Source organism: Calypte anna, chromosome 3 (assembly GCF_003957555.1).
Source record: "Calypte anna isolate BGI_N300 chromosome 3, bCalAnn1_v1.p, whole genome shotgun sequence".
Taxonomy (NCBI): Eukaryota; Metazoa; Chordata; class Aves; order Apodiformes; family Trochilidae; genus Calypte; species Calypte anna.
The window spans coordinates 16928112-16945445 of NC_044246.1; the positions used below are offsets into that span (position 1 = coordinate 16928112).

Here is a 17334-nt window from a genome sequence, read left to right on the forward strand (position 1 = left end):
TGGGCTTTGCCTCTCTTAGGTCATTTATTTATATGTCTGTGGCCTCCTGCATAAGCAACTTCTCCAAAAGATTTGATCCTAGAATACAACAGAAAGTCTAAGAAAATACAGTAAATTATGGAAAGTTAGCAGCCTTGTTTGTGGTGTACGTGTGAAGTAAAACATCTCTGTGCGGTTTCCATGGGAAAGCTCTTTTGTTTTTTGCTTAAATAGGCATTCAAGTGTACATAAATGGAGTCTTTAAAGAACATGCAGACTCTAGGCCTGGGATTTTATGAAGGAATACTGTAAATAAAGCTTGTTTGTTTATACAAATTCAGGACAGTTCTTAGATTCTCTCTGGCCCAATTTCTGTCTGACCCAGTGCTGCCCAGTAGAGTTAGGTTATACTCCAGGGAGAGCAAGTCAGGACTCATTTTACTCCTTTATCCTACATAAATCTACCTACTCATCATTAGAAATAGCAGGAGGATGGAAAACTGGTATCACAATAAAACATTGTTGAGTTAATTGGTTTTTTTTTCCCAAGGTGGCTGATAAAATTGGTTTCAGAGTCACATTATTGTCCCTGGCCAGTCACCAGTGCTGGCTGAACGGGATCTTAATTTTACAGATCCCTCCGGACTCTGTAAGGGTGAAGGCTTAAAAGGGATGAATTGCCCCTAACTGTACACTGGCTGTTGCTCTGCCATAAGGTCAAGTGCAGGTTAAGATTGTATGCAGGTGCATCTTATACAAGTGACATATGCATCTCCAGCATGGCTGCAGCTGCAGTTCATGCTCAGTGCAAGCATGCCCTGAGTAGAAAGTGTTGGGTTGGTGCACTGAGCTATAGCATTTTCTTTTTTCTTTTCTTTTTCTTTTGTTGCAATAAAAGAATATTTGGGAAAAAAATGTGACAGTTGTCATTCTGCTGTTTAGACAAACTCAGTTGTAATATGTCAAAGACATGCTGATATATTCAGTAAATTTTGTGTGCCCTAATTATTTTTTTTCATACTGGTATTAATCAGTTTTACAACTCATCCATTTTTTATTACTAAGTCAGAATTCTTTCCCATTTTATGCCAAATATTTCCTGTTACATTTTTGATTCTTTTAAAGTAAAAAATTTCACTGTTTCCCTGAAACTTTTGTTTTCCATTTGTGCTATCTTGAATCTCACTATAAAGTTTACATGTAAACATTGCAGCATTTTTTATAATCTTGTCTCCTTGATTAGTGTAATTAAGGTAATAAATCATTTGTAATTAGTTGGTATGTATCACAGTATTTTTCCTGCTTATTTGTAGAAGTAGCAAATTGTGTTTTCATGTATTATGTGATTTTCATGCACATCAGGCATCGTTAAAGAGTAGATTTCCAAAAATTGAATAAGCTTGCATTCACATATACTATTCCTTACAAAGCTTCTTTCGTTGCTATCTTTGGTGCAGTTGCATGTTACCTTAAACTTAGGGGGGAAAAAAAATTAAAAATGAGAGTAGGGAAAGAACAGAAGATGGGAACATCACCTTCCCCAGGCATGTGTGCATGCATTTGGACGTTGGCAAGCTCAGAGGATTCTTTCTGGAGAAAAGAAGAGGAGTAGGTACAAACCAAGGGGTAAATTCTTTGCTTTTTGATAGTTTCAAATCAGAAACTGAACAAAAGTGGTTCTTTGCCTGAACTCAAGTAAGGCTGACATTTTGTTGCTGCCGATGGGCTCTTGTTCAGAGCACAAAACGGCCAATACACTGTGACAGCAGTAGCGAGAAGAAATGCAGTGACCCAGCCATTTGAAGCTTAGGAAGAAGTTAATTTGATTTTATAGACCATTAAATCAAAAGTCTTATTTTTTGTGGGAGTGTCAGCTGATCAGATTTATATGTGAAAAGTAGAAAGCAAACAGAAAAAACATTTAGTCAAAATGCTTAGTGACTGCATTTGTCATTTTGGTGTGTTCTGACGTTGATTAACCAGCAAACCTTAATAACAAAAATATTTCACTTGTAAGATATTATAGGCAAAGTAGATACAGATTTTAATTAGAATATCCCCAGGATATAATTTTATTTTTACACTGTTCCTCTGCATACACTACAGAGTACAGTGCATATATACGATATTCGTGCTTCTTGAGTCATATTTTTCATGTACTTTTCTTTAAATGTCTCCTTGGATAATTAAGTCTGACTCGTAAGTTATGGTATGTTAGTTTCTGACAGGTGCCTGCCAGGGATCTTCAGTGCTGTCATGCATTATGTGGATTTCAGCCAAGACAGAAGGGCCCTGGTATTTGTTTCTGGTCACTTCTCATTAAAGCTTTGACTGTAGGAGAAGAAAAACAACTATTTAAAGATGAGGACTATAGGTGCTATAGGAAGTGCATGTAAATAAAATCTGTTGGTCAACTAATTTTTCTGTGTTTTTATATAGACATTATGTATATGTGTGAACTGTACATATGTGTGTTTCAGTATGTAGTAAATATTCTTACTGCAAAAAAATAATTCTCTTATGTATTGACAAAAGAAATGCACAGAAAAGATTGGATGAGTTGGCTTGGTAGAAGTGGATTATAACATGAGTTTGCTGGAAGACAACTGCTTTGTAGGAATTGAAAGCTAGAATTTAATGTAAGTGTTTCTTAGATAACCAGGGTTAGGTGTTGTTCTAGAAATCCTACAATGAACTCTCTGATTTGGCTTCATTAGGGAACTCCATTACACATTTATTTAAGCTTCTAGATCTATATTAGGGTAGTGAATTATAGTTAGGAACTGACCCACAAAAGTATACACCCATGCTGGAGAGAAAAGTCTAGAGAGAAATATGTGGAAGGGGTTGAGGTTTAATAGCCCAGGAAAATACAGTTACCTCATCAATTACAAAATAAACATCCAAGTAAAAATAGTAGGTGAGCTCCACGGTCTTGTCTTTTGGATAGTATTTGTTGATTGCTCTGTTAAAGGACAGTCATTCTGGGTCAAACTCAACGTTCATTCAGTCCAGCATCGTGTCCCTATCAAAAGGCAGTAAGTATCCAGTGCTTGTGGAAGAGCATGTAGTCATACTTTCCTGGCATCTTCTACCATCTTCAAGGATTTCTCTATGCCTGTCTAATAGCCCTATCTAGCTTTTCTTCTGTTGGATTGCTTTTTGATCCCACATTGTAACGTCACGAAAATCTGGCAGGGGATGCACAGATAACTTGTGGTGTGAAGAACAAGCTCTGTTGGCTTCTTGCATTCCTACCGCCTACTAACTCCAATTGTTACCCCCTAGGTCTTGGATGAAAAGAGACAGCAAATAATTAATCCCTCCTTATCCCCTCCATAACCTTTACAATTTTATGAACCTCTTTACATCACTTCTGTCACCTTTTCTCCTGCTCTGCTCACTCCTTCCTTCTACAAAACCTCTCCATGTTTCTGATCATCCTTGCCCCACTCCTTTACCCTTTGATTATTTCTTTCATATTCTTTCTGAGACAGGGAACTGTATGCTACTCATGATACATTCACCATGTATTTATATGTCATATAGTCTGGTTTAAACTGGTTTACGCATATAGTCTGATTTACACTATAGTCATATTGTCTGGTTTACACTTAATTCTAATTCTAACAACATCTGATTTGGTATTCTACTTATGACTGAAGGTTAGACTGACATTATAGTACCAAGATCTCCTTACTTTCCCTGTTTTTCAGAGTCTGTGTTAATTGTGATTGTAAAATAAAGTTTTCTTCCTCCTATATCTCTCTTTCCAGTTTGTCAATATTGAGTTTTCATCTGGTATAGTATCCCCCAGGATACTGTATCTTTTCTCCTGCTACGGTAATTGAGTTTTTTAAAAGCCTTTGAAAGAACATCCCAAATGCCTGTAGGAAACCCAAACAGTATGTGCTACTTGAATCTTTTGTGTCTACATGGTGTTGGCAACTTAAGAAATCAAGAGATTCTTGAAGCATGTTTGACTCCTATCCAATAAATCATATTTACTGAAGTCAAATAATTCTGGGCTTTTTATGCATTTATGTTCTTATAATTGTCTCTGCCTCTTTATTAGGTATAGACATGAGATGTACCACTCCACAGTTCCCTCCATCCTCCCAGACCTTTTTTTAATTGACATCACACTTCTCTGGTACCAAGCTGTTTTAAGCAGGAGGTTACAATCTATTTAAGTGTTTAACTTTCTCACACTTTAGTTTTTCTGGAGCTCTGGGGTGTGAATATCATCTGGGCCTGCTGATTTGCTTGTGTGCTTTTTTATTTGTTCGTTACCTTTTTGGCTACATTTCTGCATGAATTGGATCTCTTGATACACCCCCTGTATAGCGTGGTTCTTGGTATGGCAGCATCTTTAAGCTCCTCTGCAATGATCTTGAATGCAAAACTGTTTCATTCATTCTTTGTGACATTATTTATTATAAGCATTCTTTTTAGGTTTTGACTGTTTTTTCTACTGCTTGACAAGTTTTATTCAGAGGGCTACAGCTAATTTATTCCTCAAGTTCATTTTTTATCTCTGTTACTCTGCTTTTACATATCAATTTTAAGAGTTTATTCCTGTCTGGTTTCCCCAATCAGGGAGGTCTCTGATGGCTTGAGAATTCCCTCTTATTTATAACAGTGAGAATGTCTATTTTAAATAGCAAAGAGATATAACTTCTTTAAATGTTTTATATAATCACAGATGCATGGCATCTCATCCCTTTCCTTCTGACTGGTTTGCCCTAATGAATATCCAAAGAGGTTTCTTTTATGTTTTGGTATGTTGCCTTTGGCCGCAGCTGATAAGGGATCTGGCAAGGCAAAGCGGATGGCATGATGAAATCAGGACTTTCACCTGCAAGCAGACTTTGTTTTCAGGGATGCTGGTTTGTCAGACTCGTTATGGATGCATCTGTGGTGTATCATTTCTCCCTCTGAAGTGCAATTGAGGGATTCAGTAATCTTTTAGACCATTCCAATTCTGTTACTACTTCTGTGATCTCCTCTCTTCTCTACACTTGTCTTTCCTTACAATGCTCACTTCTGAATGTTTCTTGGCCCAGTCTTTTCTGCCTTCTCCTACTTCTTACATCATCCCCTCCTTATTTCATTGCTTTCTTCACCCTGCCTTTTATACTTAAAAGATTTTTCTAGTTGTATCTTATCAGACATTTACTCTCCTTCAAATCTACAAAATAATTTTCTGAATAATTGCTCTCCAACAGCAGAGTTCAGCGTGCACTTACACAGCTGAGGTAGGAGGAAATAATAAGTGTCTTGAGTAAACAGTGTCTCTTTAAGAAGTCAACCTTTACCTGGAGTGGAAGAATATGGCTATGGTACTTCAGCAAATAGGAAAAATAGAGCAGGCTTGTCACGCTATAGCTCACAGGACTGGAAATTTTCTGTGAATTAGCACTGTATTTAAAAATATTGTATGAAGATTGAGTTTTTCCATGATGGCCATGGAATGTCATTCTCATGATCCACTGGTAAGGAAGTGGAGTGACCATCCTGTGACAAAGATATTCCAGTGCCCCCTTCACAGACACCCACTACCCCAGCACTGAGTAAACCCCAGGGGAAAATGGAAGTTAAGAAAGCAGAAGCAAAATTTGCTATGATCTAAGACCACAAGCCTTCATCTGACTGAAGCAAGTCTATTTATATACATTGTGGAGAAGGTGAAGGAAGTGTTTATCTCTTAAACTAGCAAGCAGAAAGCATTGATAAAACTGTTTCAAAATGAGAGGTTCATTTTTCTGTGTGTCCTTTGGGATACTTAGACCCTCTGTGTTTGTGGAATATTTCCTTTATATCTATATCAGAAGCCTGTGAGAGAGTAAATCCCAGAATCTAGATTTCCAGATGATTTTTAAAAGTTGCTTGCTTAGTTACTGGCCTTGGTCTATAGGCACTGATTATGTCCAGTAGCTGTAACTTTTGTCTGTAATTGTCAGCAAAAGTTAGGAAGCATATGTGTTCTTAGAACCAAATTTATAGTCTCTTGCAAAGTGATGACCTTACACTGGTGCTTTAAAATAAACATTAATTCTCAGCCTGCATAATGATCTACAGGCCTGGCTCTGCAGCAGTTGCCTACAACTCCCTTCCTTTATACGTTGCCTTTAGTCAGGTTGTTATATTTATAGTTGTTTCGTGATTTGAACAGATTGTCAAGATTCATTTTGCTTTGTGGTAAGTTAGGTAGCAAAGTCATCTTAATTTTTACAGAAGAGCTATGCTGAATTCTTTATTTATAAAACTAATTGATATTATAGTTTTTGGAACAGAGAGACAGCCAAATGAGACATAGCCAAATGAAAATTTAATTTTTATTTCTGTTTGCTTCATGTGTAGTAAAGCCACCTGTTATTTCTGCAATCAGCAAACCATTGAAAAACATGTCTAAATATAACCTCTTCTTTTACCTTTCCTTGTGACTTTGGTTCAAAAATGTTTTAACTCCAAAAAGAATTTTGGGAGGGAAAAGACATTGTTAGTAAAGTACAGAAAGCAGCTTTTGGACCTGAGTGAATTTTGATGTTTGAACACCAGAGGTGTACTTAGTTTCTCTAGTTCTACTACTTCTGTTTCCTGTTCCTGTGTTGATGGTATGTTTTGCTTTGTTTGTAATATTTGAGATGATTTTTTGTCATGTAATACTATGAACTGAGCTGAAATCCACATTATTTCTTAAAAATGTGTATTTTGATGGCTGCCCACTGCAGCCCTGCAGCTCTGTTGATGTTTAATTACTGTCCTGTCCATCAGCCTGGCTGCAGTCAGTGCCTTGTGTAGCCTGGCAGGTGGAAGTGGACATAGGAAGTTTGCAAAACTCCTTGTAGTTAAGTCACAGCAAACGGAGGTAGAGAGATACAAGTATTAGAAGAGGAAGAGATTATGTGATGAATTTGTTTGGCACATGGAAAAAAATTGCTAGCAGCATAATGGCATTGTGCACTGACTCCTTTGTACATTTTTGTGTTTAGCCAGTTACAGTAGTAGTAATTTAAGAACTATTGTCTTGCTGTTGTATAAACACTTAAGATGTTTGCTTGGTATTGCCAGTTTTGAGATGTATAAAATGGAGAACTGTGCAGACACAGTGTTTTACATAAAAGCAAAATATTTGCTACAGATGAAGCAGCCTAGTAAGGAAATTATAAACCACATCCCAAGGAGCATACCATCAAGAAGCTGAGTTCAGAAATATGAAAACAAGCCAAGCAGCATTACGTGTATTTGAAGTGATACAGAAATCCTAGAAGATACCTTTATTGTTTTAGTGATGTTCAGATTTGAACAGTGATTTAGAAATGCTGTTGTCTCCTGATTGCCTGGTGCATGCCATAATACTCCTGATTTTCATCAGCTCCTGAGCCCTTGCCACTTGGCACCCAGCCTGCCTGCTGCAGCCCCATTCCAGCTATGCAACCCGAAGTCACAGTACTAAGAACTGTTTGTCATTTCAACCCTTGCAATAGCTTAGATCCACAGAGGGAGATGATTTGTTTTAACAACAATTTTTTCCTATTAGAATTGTCATAAAATATCTGGCATAGATTTAATCTCCTGTTACCCTGTAGTTAGCCCAAAGCAGGAGAGTGAGCTGTTCAGCTCTGCCTTGAATGATGTGGAAACGCCTGTGAATAAATGGACAACATGGTTTGCCCAATGATAATATGTTTTTAGTTCATATATATAGTAAAAATAGCAGAGGCTTAAATGTCTCATATCTGAGTTTGCAAGAGAAAACCTATGCCTTGATCGTTGGCATGAGGTCTATCCAAAGAATGAACTTCTAGTAGATTTCCACACTTCTGCGTTCAGCCCTTGCTAAACACAAGGCATAGAGATGCAGGAAGAGGGTATAACCACCTAAGAACCTAATGAGCATTCATATGGAATATGACCTAAATACAAAAGTGAAATTAATATAACAATTTCTTAATTTAAATCCCTGTTGTTAATCCATGATAATCATGTTGAGTTCACTCCTAACAAACAGAATTTTAAAAGAAAACAATTAAATTGAAAAAGGAAGGTTGGCATCTTTGATATTGTGTGTTATAAACAAACAGCAAATCCTACAGAATTTGCACTGTTACAGTAAGTATCTTTTATATAGGAGATGATTTATTAGGGGTTCCATGAAGCAAACCAGCTGGCTGTGCCTGTGTAGTGACGGGAGGATAAATCCTCTTTTCTGGCACCCAAAAGGGATTGTTGTAGGTGTTCAGTATTTTCACAACAAATTTTCATTGTGTCAAAACAAGTCGCAACAAGAACATAAAAATACAAAGCCGCCCTACATATGTATGTGTGCTCCATGCAAAAATAGTTTGTACTTCTAAAAATGAATAATCAGGTGATGTTGATAAATCCCAGAGAAGCTCTTTTATCGTTCTGTTATGGCTATGCTGTTGAAATGATTTCTATAACATGATTTAATTGCAAAGTGTCATCATAATAACGCTAGTCTGGGAGGAATAGGTCAAAGACCTCAAGAGGCCCTAGTCTGTCCTTTACTCTGACCTATACCCTTCTTAGTTCCTTTTTTTATCTGATTTAACTGGAAGGGGGTAGAATTTTGCTATTCCAGCTAATTTATGAAGATAATTCATCTCTGGATTGGATTTCTTTTCTCTTAGGATTCTGTGGATTTGAAAAAACTTTTAGGTGTCTTACAGCAGTTCATTTAGGGAGCAGAGGGAAGGAAATACAGGATGAAAATTATGTAAATCTTGGGGTTGCAACTCCTGAAAGAAATGGACAGCAGTCGGGGCAAATGCCTGGGATTCTCAGCTGTACCTAACACAGCTGAAATGGGTGAATTCAGTCCTCACCTCAGTCCTGGGGTAAATAATAGTCCAGAATATTCACACAAAGCCACTGCTAGTCTACTGGACAGTTCAAACAGGGGACTTCTGAGGAGAAGGGTGTCCTAATTACAGACCTTACTCCAGAAGACTAGGAAGAGTTACACAGAACTATTCAGAGATTCCCTCAACTACAGGACTCTGCCCAAATCAGACCTGTTAGCTTGAAAAGGTTGAGGAAAAGAACCACATATTTTTCTGTTTCCCTTGCCTAGACTAGGAAAAAAGGGATGTATTTATCAAATATACTGTAGCTACTATGATTTTGAACACACTAAGGTTGTTCTATAATTAGAGCCTAGTATTTTGAGAATTAAGCCATAGTCACTAAAACATTTTACAATAGTTAATTAAAATACTGGAATAATGGGTATTTTTTAAGGATCAATTTTGCTCTCAAAGCCAATAGTAGGAAAAATCCAAGTGCAATAACATCAGTCTGTCTTCTGATGGGAAGGAACACAATACGTGCTATTTATACAGTGAGTAGTAATGGCAGCCCATGTGTCTTTGTGAAAAGATCCAGATTTTAGCTCAAGAGCCTTCATTTTCCTGTAAAGAATGAGCAAGGGCAGAATACACTGGGGTGGTAGTAGACATGTTGCTATACAGCAAAGTCTGTACTTGATGTGGACCACCAAGATTACTTCATGCCCTTTTCTTCAAATCATCTCTGGAGGGAAAAGGCACTTGAAATTTCCCCATCTTGAGCTGAAACACATAAAACATACCAGTACAAATAAGGCTAGCATGGATGAATTTGAGATGAGAGTGCTGAAACACTTGGCACTCTTGAACCAAGGAGTTTATGGGGAATCTTTTTTGTGAATGACTTAGGAAGGTGATTCATCACCTCATGATGAATGTCCTTGTCCCAGACACAAAAAGCAGAAATATCATTGGTACAGCATTTTGTACATTTTTTTCCTTTTGAATCTCTGTGTTCTGCTCCAGATTTCCCACATGAAGATTTTAAGAGAAACACCTAAACAAATCTTCTGACTTTATTACATAATGAGCAGTAACTATAGCAGTAGCAGAAAACAATACGTTACAGTTATAGAATGCTGTCACCATAAATACATATGAAGTGGTGTTTGGTGGAAGATTGCAGCCTCAAAATTCAAAATCTTTGCAAATTTTCAGCATAGGCATTTAAGGCAAAAGATGTTAAGAAATTGTAAATGTGGGTTTTCTACCAACTACGTTTTAAAAACCCAGCAATAACTTATACTGGGAAAAAAAGACACATTACAATGAAATTCACAAAAGCACATGAATTCTAAGCCAAGTATGTTTTAAGCACTGCAAACTCACACCTTAGGATTTAGACATCTATGGGCTTCTGGAGACCTTGTACCACAGTCAGTGTTTTATATCACTATAAAACATGTAAACAATGAGTGATATAGTTCTACATTCTTTTAGACATTTGGAATCGCAAGATTTTCTTTTCACTTTATAATAAGATGTAGGAAAGATAAGTGCTTTATTCTCAGCAGATGTCCTTGAGTGTAGCACCTGAATTTCAGTGTCGTGTATCAAGTGTATATAGTGGTTAAATGCAGCAAAATATGTGGTTTTCTAGAGTGCTGAAGAAAATATGCATAGAAACCTTGTTACCTTGACCATGCAAAAATGACCATTTGAGAGAACAAAGCTAACAGGTTCTTACAGTAAGACACTCAACAAGAGTAAGACTTGTGCCTTTATGCATAGGAAGATTGGCACGTACTCTGAGCTGAAAAGAAAGCAACTCTTTAAGCACAGTGTAAGCTAAGATCTAAACCTTTACAAGAGGGATGCAGAGCCATAGTACTCAACAATCACTTGAAGAATATCTGTGGACTTTGTGCAAACCAGTTTCTCTGAACTTGAAGGAACATCTTATGCAGTTCTTCTGAGCTTGGTGTGAGGTCAGTGTGACACAGACCCACTAAGAACCCTTCCTTCCTTATATGCAGTGTTCATTAATCAAAGCATTTTAACCACCCTTCTCTTACTTCACCATCTTTAATTCTCAGTTTATTAAATGGGCTGGAGCTGATATGGTCCTATCAAATATATTGTGCCTTTGGACCTTTTGACAGGGGCCTTTTGGGGTAGGGCTAAGGGTGTAGTTTTGTGTGTGTGATGTATCATAATTATCCAAATTTTTTTCCCAAAATTTCTTTAATCTCAAATACCTAGACTGTATGGGAGGGGAGCAGAAAGGGGGGAACACACCCAGCATAAACATAAGGTACTGCATTTGCTTCAGTCTGGACAAGACCACAAATGATCAGAGCTAAATTAGGCGTGTACTTTAAAGTACAGAAAGCAAAAAGAAGATGTTCACAAATTATGAAGTACTAATGGAGTTTTTGTAGTATATGAAAGATCTCCAAGAGGTTCATAAGATCTACCAGTGAAATAACATTCTCTTTGAAATAGTACATCTGATCAGAAAGTAGGGAGGTGTTGGATTTACTTTTGCTGCAAAAGCTACATTGTCTGCAGGAATCAGTGAAAAGAAAGGATGCTGGTGTAGAAAAGATGGTGTGGGAGGGTGCATGTGGTATCAGAAGTATTCATTCTGGAATTTACCTAACAGAAGAATAATTGAAATACAATTCATTAAGTGTGGGTTTAATACAAAGCACAGAAATGCTAAAAAGAAAGTATTTCAGAAAAAAAATAAAATGTAGGAAAATACTTCTTCTTATATCTTACTTAATGACTAAGGATTTTTACAGTTTAGGAAGAGGGAAGTTTTAAGTAAATTTGTCAAGTCAATAAGAATGTGTGCATGGAAGAAGAGTCTGCAGAGAAGCTATCAAAGGGGAAGGAAGAAGCTACTTAAAATAAGCAAGGAGGGAAAATGTAGTTAAATGTTAGGACAGATAACGCAAGGAGAAATAAAAGAGTGATAGATGCACTGATAGTGTGCAAATGGTATTCCTTATACTAGCAAAATAACAGAGCTGACCAGAACATGCCTAGACTGTAGTTTCAAATGTATGTTATAAACACCCAAGTACAGAAATGGCATTCAGCAGGTAAGGTCAGATGACAGGCATACCTTCTCAGCTGGGGTATGGATGTGTTTGTGCCAGGATGAACTATCACTTTTGTGGGCATAGCCATGGCTCTGCTTTCTGAACTTGGATTCAGTTCATCAGAGCACAGTCTGTAAATACACAGAGCAATCTGTGTATGCTGTAAAATGTGTGTGCTGCCTTTACTGCTTTTCCATTTCTAGGCTCAGCTTCTCGCTCCAGAAATTCTTTTACTTTCTGTTGCTCTGCTAACCTTTGGATGGCATCTCATGTTTGTTTGCAGCCTTTGTACAAAAGCTGACTGCAGCTATCTTTTAATTAACTTGCCAGGGACAACTTTGCAGAGGGGAATGTTCTCTGTTGTGGTCTTGCAACTTTTTTAGATGTGAGGAGGTGTGATGGGTGCTCAGTGATTGCCAAAACTTATACTTGAATTATTAAATACATATGATTATGAAGATAATAGGTGTATGTTTGCTTCAGGAGATATACCAGCAGAGAGATCAGTAACATCATGAGCATAGTTGCAGCAGTTCTTTCTTTGGATTTTTTATTTTTTTTAACATAGAGTGAAAGTTTAGTGGAGAAAGTAGTAGTCAGAATGATGACTCAGCTTCTAATATAACTTGCAAATAAAGGGTATCACTGGGATACATAAAATATGTTTAGCACATGGTTGGGTATTTCGGTGCAATAAACTCAAGGATACAGTTCAAAGTCAATTTTGGATACTTAGGCTCAGCTCATTTTACAGATTCATGACTCAATTATTTGTGAGAAGATAGACTAAGATCCAAAATATACAAAGTATATCTTAATTTCTAGAATAATATTGTGGCTTTCAGGGTCTAAGAGAAGGACTTATAGTTCATACAAAGTGTTAGTATTTATGTCCTATGTAAACTACTGCCACTGACAGCAACTCTGTCTTGCATCAAGGTTTCTGTTAGGAGACAGATAAAGAACTTGTCATGACTTCTCTACACAATATCTGTGCTGCATTAGCTTGTCTGTGTTTGGACCTTTGATGCCCTATGGGAAGCTTTCTTCAACATCAGGGAAAAAACTCTTTGTCCCAGAAATATGCATCAACTGCATCCAAAAATCCTGTTTTTAAAATGCTGCAGACAGTGGCCCTGCCTGCAGGGCCACTTTTGTGGCTCCTCTAAGTGTTTCTCAGTTTTAAAGCTGTTCAGAGGTGTATTTTCTAGTCCATCATGCAGTTTATCTCTGGAGTTCTGCACTGAATAAAATATGGATGGTCTGTCAGGCTCTCTGGCAGTATCAAGTTGCTGATGTTGACTGCATTAAGAAGTTAGTGATGAGGACACTGAGCAAAGAAGTGCTGCTGGGTCTGGAAAGCTGAAGTGTTTGGATCTGCTGCATACTAAAAACACGTGAGGAAAACACTGCCCATTTTTGAGATCTAATAATGGACTGAGCACGGTAATGTTATGCTTCTCTGTTAAAACCCTGGCTGTGTACATGCACACACATGTTCTAAGTTTATTCCTTCCTAACCATGCATTTCTTTTCTTCAACAGGGCATATTTCAAAACGTTTGTCCCTCAGTTCCAGGAGGCAGCGTTTGCTAATGGGAAGCTTTAGGCAGCCTCAGGCACAGAGATGATACTGTACAGACCCTGCAGTCTCCACGTGTCCTATCAGCCCACAAGAAGAATGCCTGTAAATGAGTTGGACTGTCTCAATCGGTGCTTTTTTGCCTCTGAAATGGTTTTGGTAGCTTCATTTTTTGCCAGATTTCTGAAATTGTGACCTCACTAGCATGCTTAAAACTGAATGTTTGATACTTGTCCTCTTCCTTTGCCTCTGCCACCACCGTTCCTTTATATATCTACTGGATTAAAGTTAAAAGGATGTGCTTTGATGTGATAACATTTTTTTGTGCCAGCAATGTCCTGTGTTACACCTTGTTTCCTTGTCTTCAGAAGGCGTAAATTGGATTTTTTTTTTCCCCCCAGGGAAATACAGTATGATTTGTATATTTAGTTAACATACCCAGCCTATCCTAAGAAAATGTAAAACTGCTGTATGTACCAGGAATGCCTAATGGACTGTACAGTGCCATATTCTGCCTTGGAGGTTTGCCTCTCACTGTGGTTGTTACTCTCACTGGTATGGCTATGAGTTGCACAGTTAAATTCTCAGTGCCTTTCAGGTTGGTCTGATATTAATATGGCAGGGCATTGGAGGGGTTTTTTTAATATGTCAGTTGAAAGCTCATCTAACTGCAAATGCATTGCTTTTCTGCTTTGGTCTGTTTTCCCATTTGTACAGTTTTGGTGTTCTTCTAAATTAACTCCCCTTGCCATTACGAAAAAGTTCTACTTTTTTAGTATCAATGCACAAGGAGCTAGCTACATAAATCAGTATCACAAAATAAAGCTTTTTCATAGACCTAAGATTTTTCCAAGTAAGATAAATACTGCTAAGCAGCAAAGATTCAACAAAGGAGTGAAAGAACTGATGAAATAGCATAAGGCTATAGGTATTCAGTTTAATGCTTAAGTTCAGCATGTCTTCTCAGAAATAACTTTGAGCTTGTAGAACCAGAAACATTACCTCCCCCAGCTCTGAAATTCCAGATGCAAAATCCCAACTATTCATCCTTTCTTTCACCGTTGTGTCAGGCGCCCCGGTTGGGGCAGACTGTCACGATGTGACTTCCCAGATTAGTTTGTAAATAGACCAGGGTACTTTCCAGTAAGGATTAAAATTAACAGTGTATGTTACTTATAAATGGCATGTGGAAAAATGTGCTCTACTTCTGTGAAATATAAGGAACTAAATAAGTAGCATGCAGATGATATGATGGAACTGGAAAGCACTTAATTTAAAATTATTCACTGTAGCACAACTAGCTGCTTATACAATGGAATCTCATCGAATTATTTGGTTGGCAGCATTCTCCTACCCTTTCTAAAACTTGTTATTTTATGTAAAAATAGTGATTGCCAGGGGAATGTCCACCTAAGAAATGCAGAAGTGTTTTGAGCAGTGAAGTCTGATAATTAAGAATTATGCAAATATTTTTCCTCTAGGAACTACAGGTATTTGTGGCTAGTTTATGGGCAAAATTTTAGTTTACATTAAATACTGAAGTTCTTGACTGGAAATCAAACTGCAAACAAAAGCCAAAGCTGTACTGAAAATATTCTGTCTGGTGACCCAACTCCCCTGTGGCTCTTGCTGCTTTATCTGAGGGCTGTAAACAGCTCTAAAGGCCTGAGCCTGATTTCCCTCAGTGGAGGCATTGCATTAGGCTCTTACATGCAAACCAAGACTCAGAGCAGATGTGGAAGGTGGTGGTTTTATGTCAATAGCAAAACTATAACTAAACAACCTTTGGTGACTAAAACCAGACATTGCTTAGTATACTGGGACAATCTCACATCTGTCTTTCTTCAGGTATAAGTCAAAGCCACACACATATTTTCAGGAATAAGCTGACTTCTGTGAATGAGGCAGGAGGAAGAGGATGGCTAATGAAAAACATAGCTTCTCATTGTGTTCAAAATCTGATAGAAACAATCTCTAGCATCTTAAGAATGTAAAAACCAAACCCTCAAGTTGCATCAGTAGATTCCTGGAATCTTACATTTTATAATCTTGTATTTGATTCAGTGTTGTAGCGGTTGCCCCATGAACACAGTGACTGATATATATCTGCTGGTCTAAGTAGCAGTGGTTTTCTTTTTTTTTTATTTTTTCAGAAGTTGCCACCGTTCAAAGGCTAGCAATTGCATAATATTTTGAAGAGGTCCTCTCTTCAGAATTAATATACGTTTTAAACCAAAACTGCATCCATTGCCTCAGTCCTAGTAATCTTGGACAAAGACCATTTTATTATTAATTGACTAAGAGTTTTAGAAGCCATGTAGGAAAAGACTTGGAGGATATGAAAAGCCCTAAACCCTCAAATCCTTATGTTGAATTCAATAGTTTCACCAACTTTTCAGTAGCATATAAGGAAATGAGCCAGTAGTTTCAGTTAAATTGTACCTCATGCTACAACAGGTAGTATTTTGGGAAATAAAAAAAAAAAAAAAAAAAGGTAGAAAAGTGGAGAAACTGAACTGTTTAAGATAAAGGTTGAAAACCTGTCAATTTTCAGATTTGAAGAAAAAGCTTTTTTCTTAAACATTTAATGAACATTATGTTTATTTCAAAGCCACCTTGCACTCTGGCCTGCACAGTATTTTATGGAGCTCTTTCTAATAGTTCTCAGAAGAATATATTCAGGGTATTAGCCTCACAAATGGGGTACTGGGATGAAAGACATGGACTTGAGTGAGCTCACTTCTGGAAGGAGGATTACTGTTTGACTCATATTAAATCATGTATTTGTTGAAGTCATTTAAGTTAACCAGATAAGTTGTAATCTCTTAAACCTGGAGTTACTTCTGTTATCTCCTGGTTTGTGATAATACCCATTGTGGCTGGCTTAATGGCAATGAGACTTAGAGCTCTTTCTTCCCTATTATGTGATACATGCAATTGAAGGGAGCAGTCAGACCTCGGCTCGTTTCTTTAGTTTATCAGGACCACAAAACATATGAGGAAAAATAGCAATGTTATGAACATACTGAAAAGCCTAAATTCTACTCTGTCATAATTTTGATTGAAACAATGAGGTGAGTCTCTAGTTACTAAGTCCTATTATTGCATGATTATCCAAAAGTCATTAAAGTGTGAACTTAACAGTCAAGCCTTTATTCATCTGTGTATGTGCTAGAAGTAATACCAGGTCTTTCATAGTGAAAGTTAAGACTTTTTGTGACCTGCTGGAAAGACTGGACAAACAGCTGGATAAATAAATGAGTTAACATATCATGTGTAGTTTGGCCTTCATTGATTACACTGGTCATCCATCACTTTGCTGATCAGGATGTTTTATTTGCTGAATCAGCAGCATTTTTTGCATCGTGTCCTTGAATGTCCTTCCATTTGTATACAGAGCAGACTTGACTCAATTTTTGAGAAGAGATTGCTAGAATTAGACTGAATCTCCTTTGCATTGTTAGTCCCTCACTAGTCATGTTTCTGTGTGTGTTTCCTTTCTCTCAACCTGTCTGGCACTCCTGGCAATAAGCATCTTGGGTGAGTCAGTCAGGAGATGAGGTGTTTAGCAAGGCAGTGCAGTACCTTGAGTCTTTCTTGAGGTAGTTAGCACAAAGAGACTGCTTACCCAGGAAAGAGGGGCATAGGTCTGGTTAGTCTCCTTGGGCAGTGCCTCCTGATAGATGGCTGAGTTAGCAAATCTCAAAAACCTGCTTGAGTGGTGAGTAGTGGCTGTGGCTTAGCAATAAATACACCTCCTATGTCAGTAACCTCAACCAGAGAAGCATCTGAGGGCCACCCCTGCAGGTCTGAAGTATGATTCTAATATGATGTCCATGTGGCAGCAGAAC

The 17334-nt window shown here is 37.6% G+C and overlaps 1 protein-coding gene across 4 annotated transcripts in view; it reads left to right on the top strand.

Moving 5' to 3' along the window:
- BABAM2 (BRISC and BRCA1 A complex member 2) overlaps positions 1–16754 on the top strand; it is a 159143-nt gene extending 142389 nt beyond the window's left edge. For all 4 annotated transcript variants that reach the window (XM_030447462.1, XM_030447461.1, XM_030447463.1 and 1 more), the window contains exon 12: positions 13447–16754. In XM_030447462.1, the coding sequence (XP_030303322.1) occupies positions 13447–13510 (64 nt within the window). In that variant the 3' untranslated portion in view covers positions 13511–16754. The remainder of the gene's footprint in view (positions 1–13446) is intronic.
- The last annotated feature ends 580 nt before the right edge of the window (positions 16755–17334 follow it).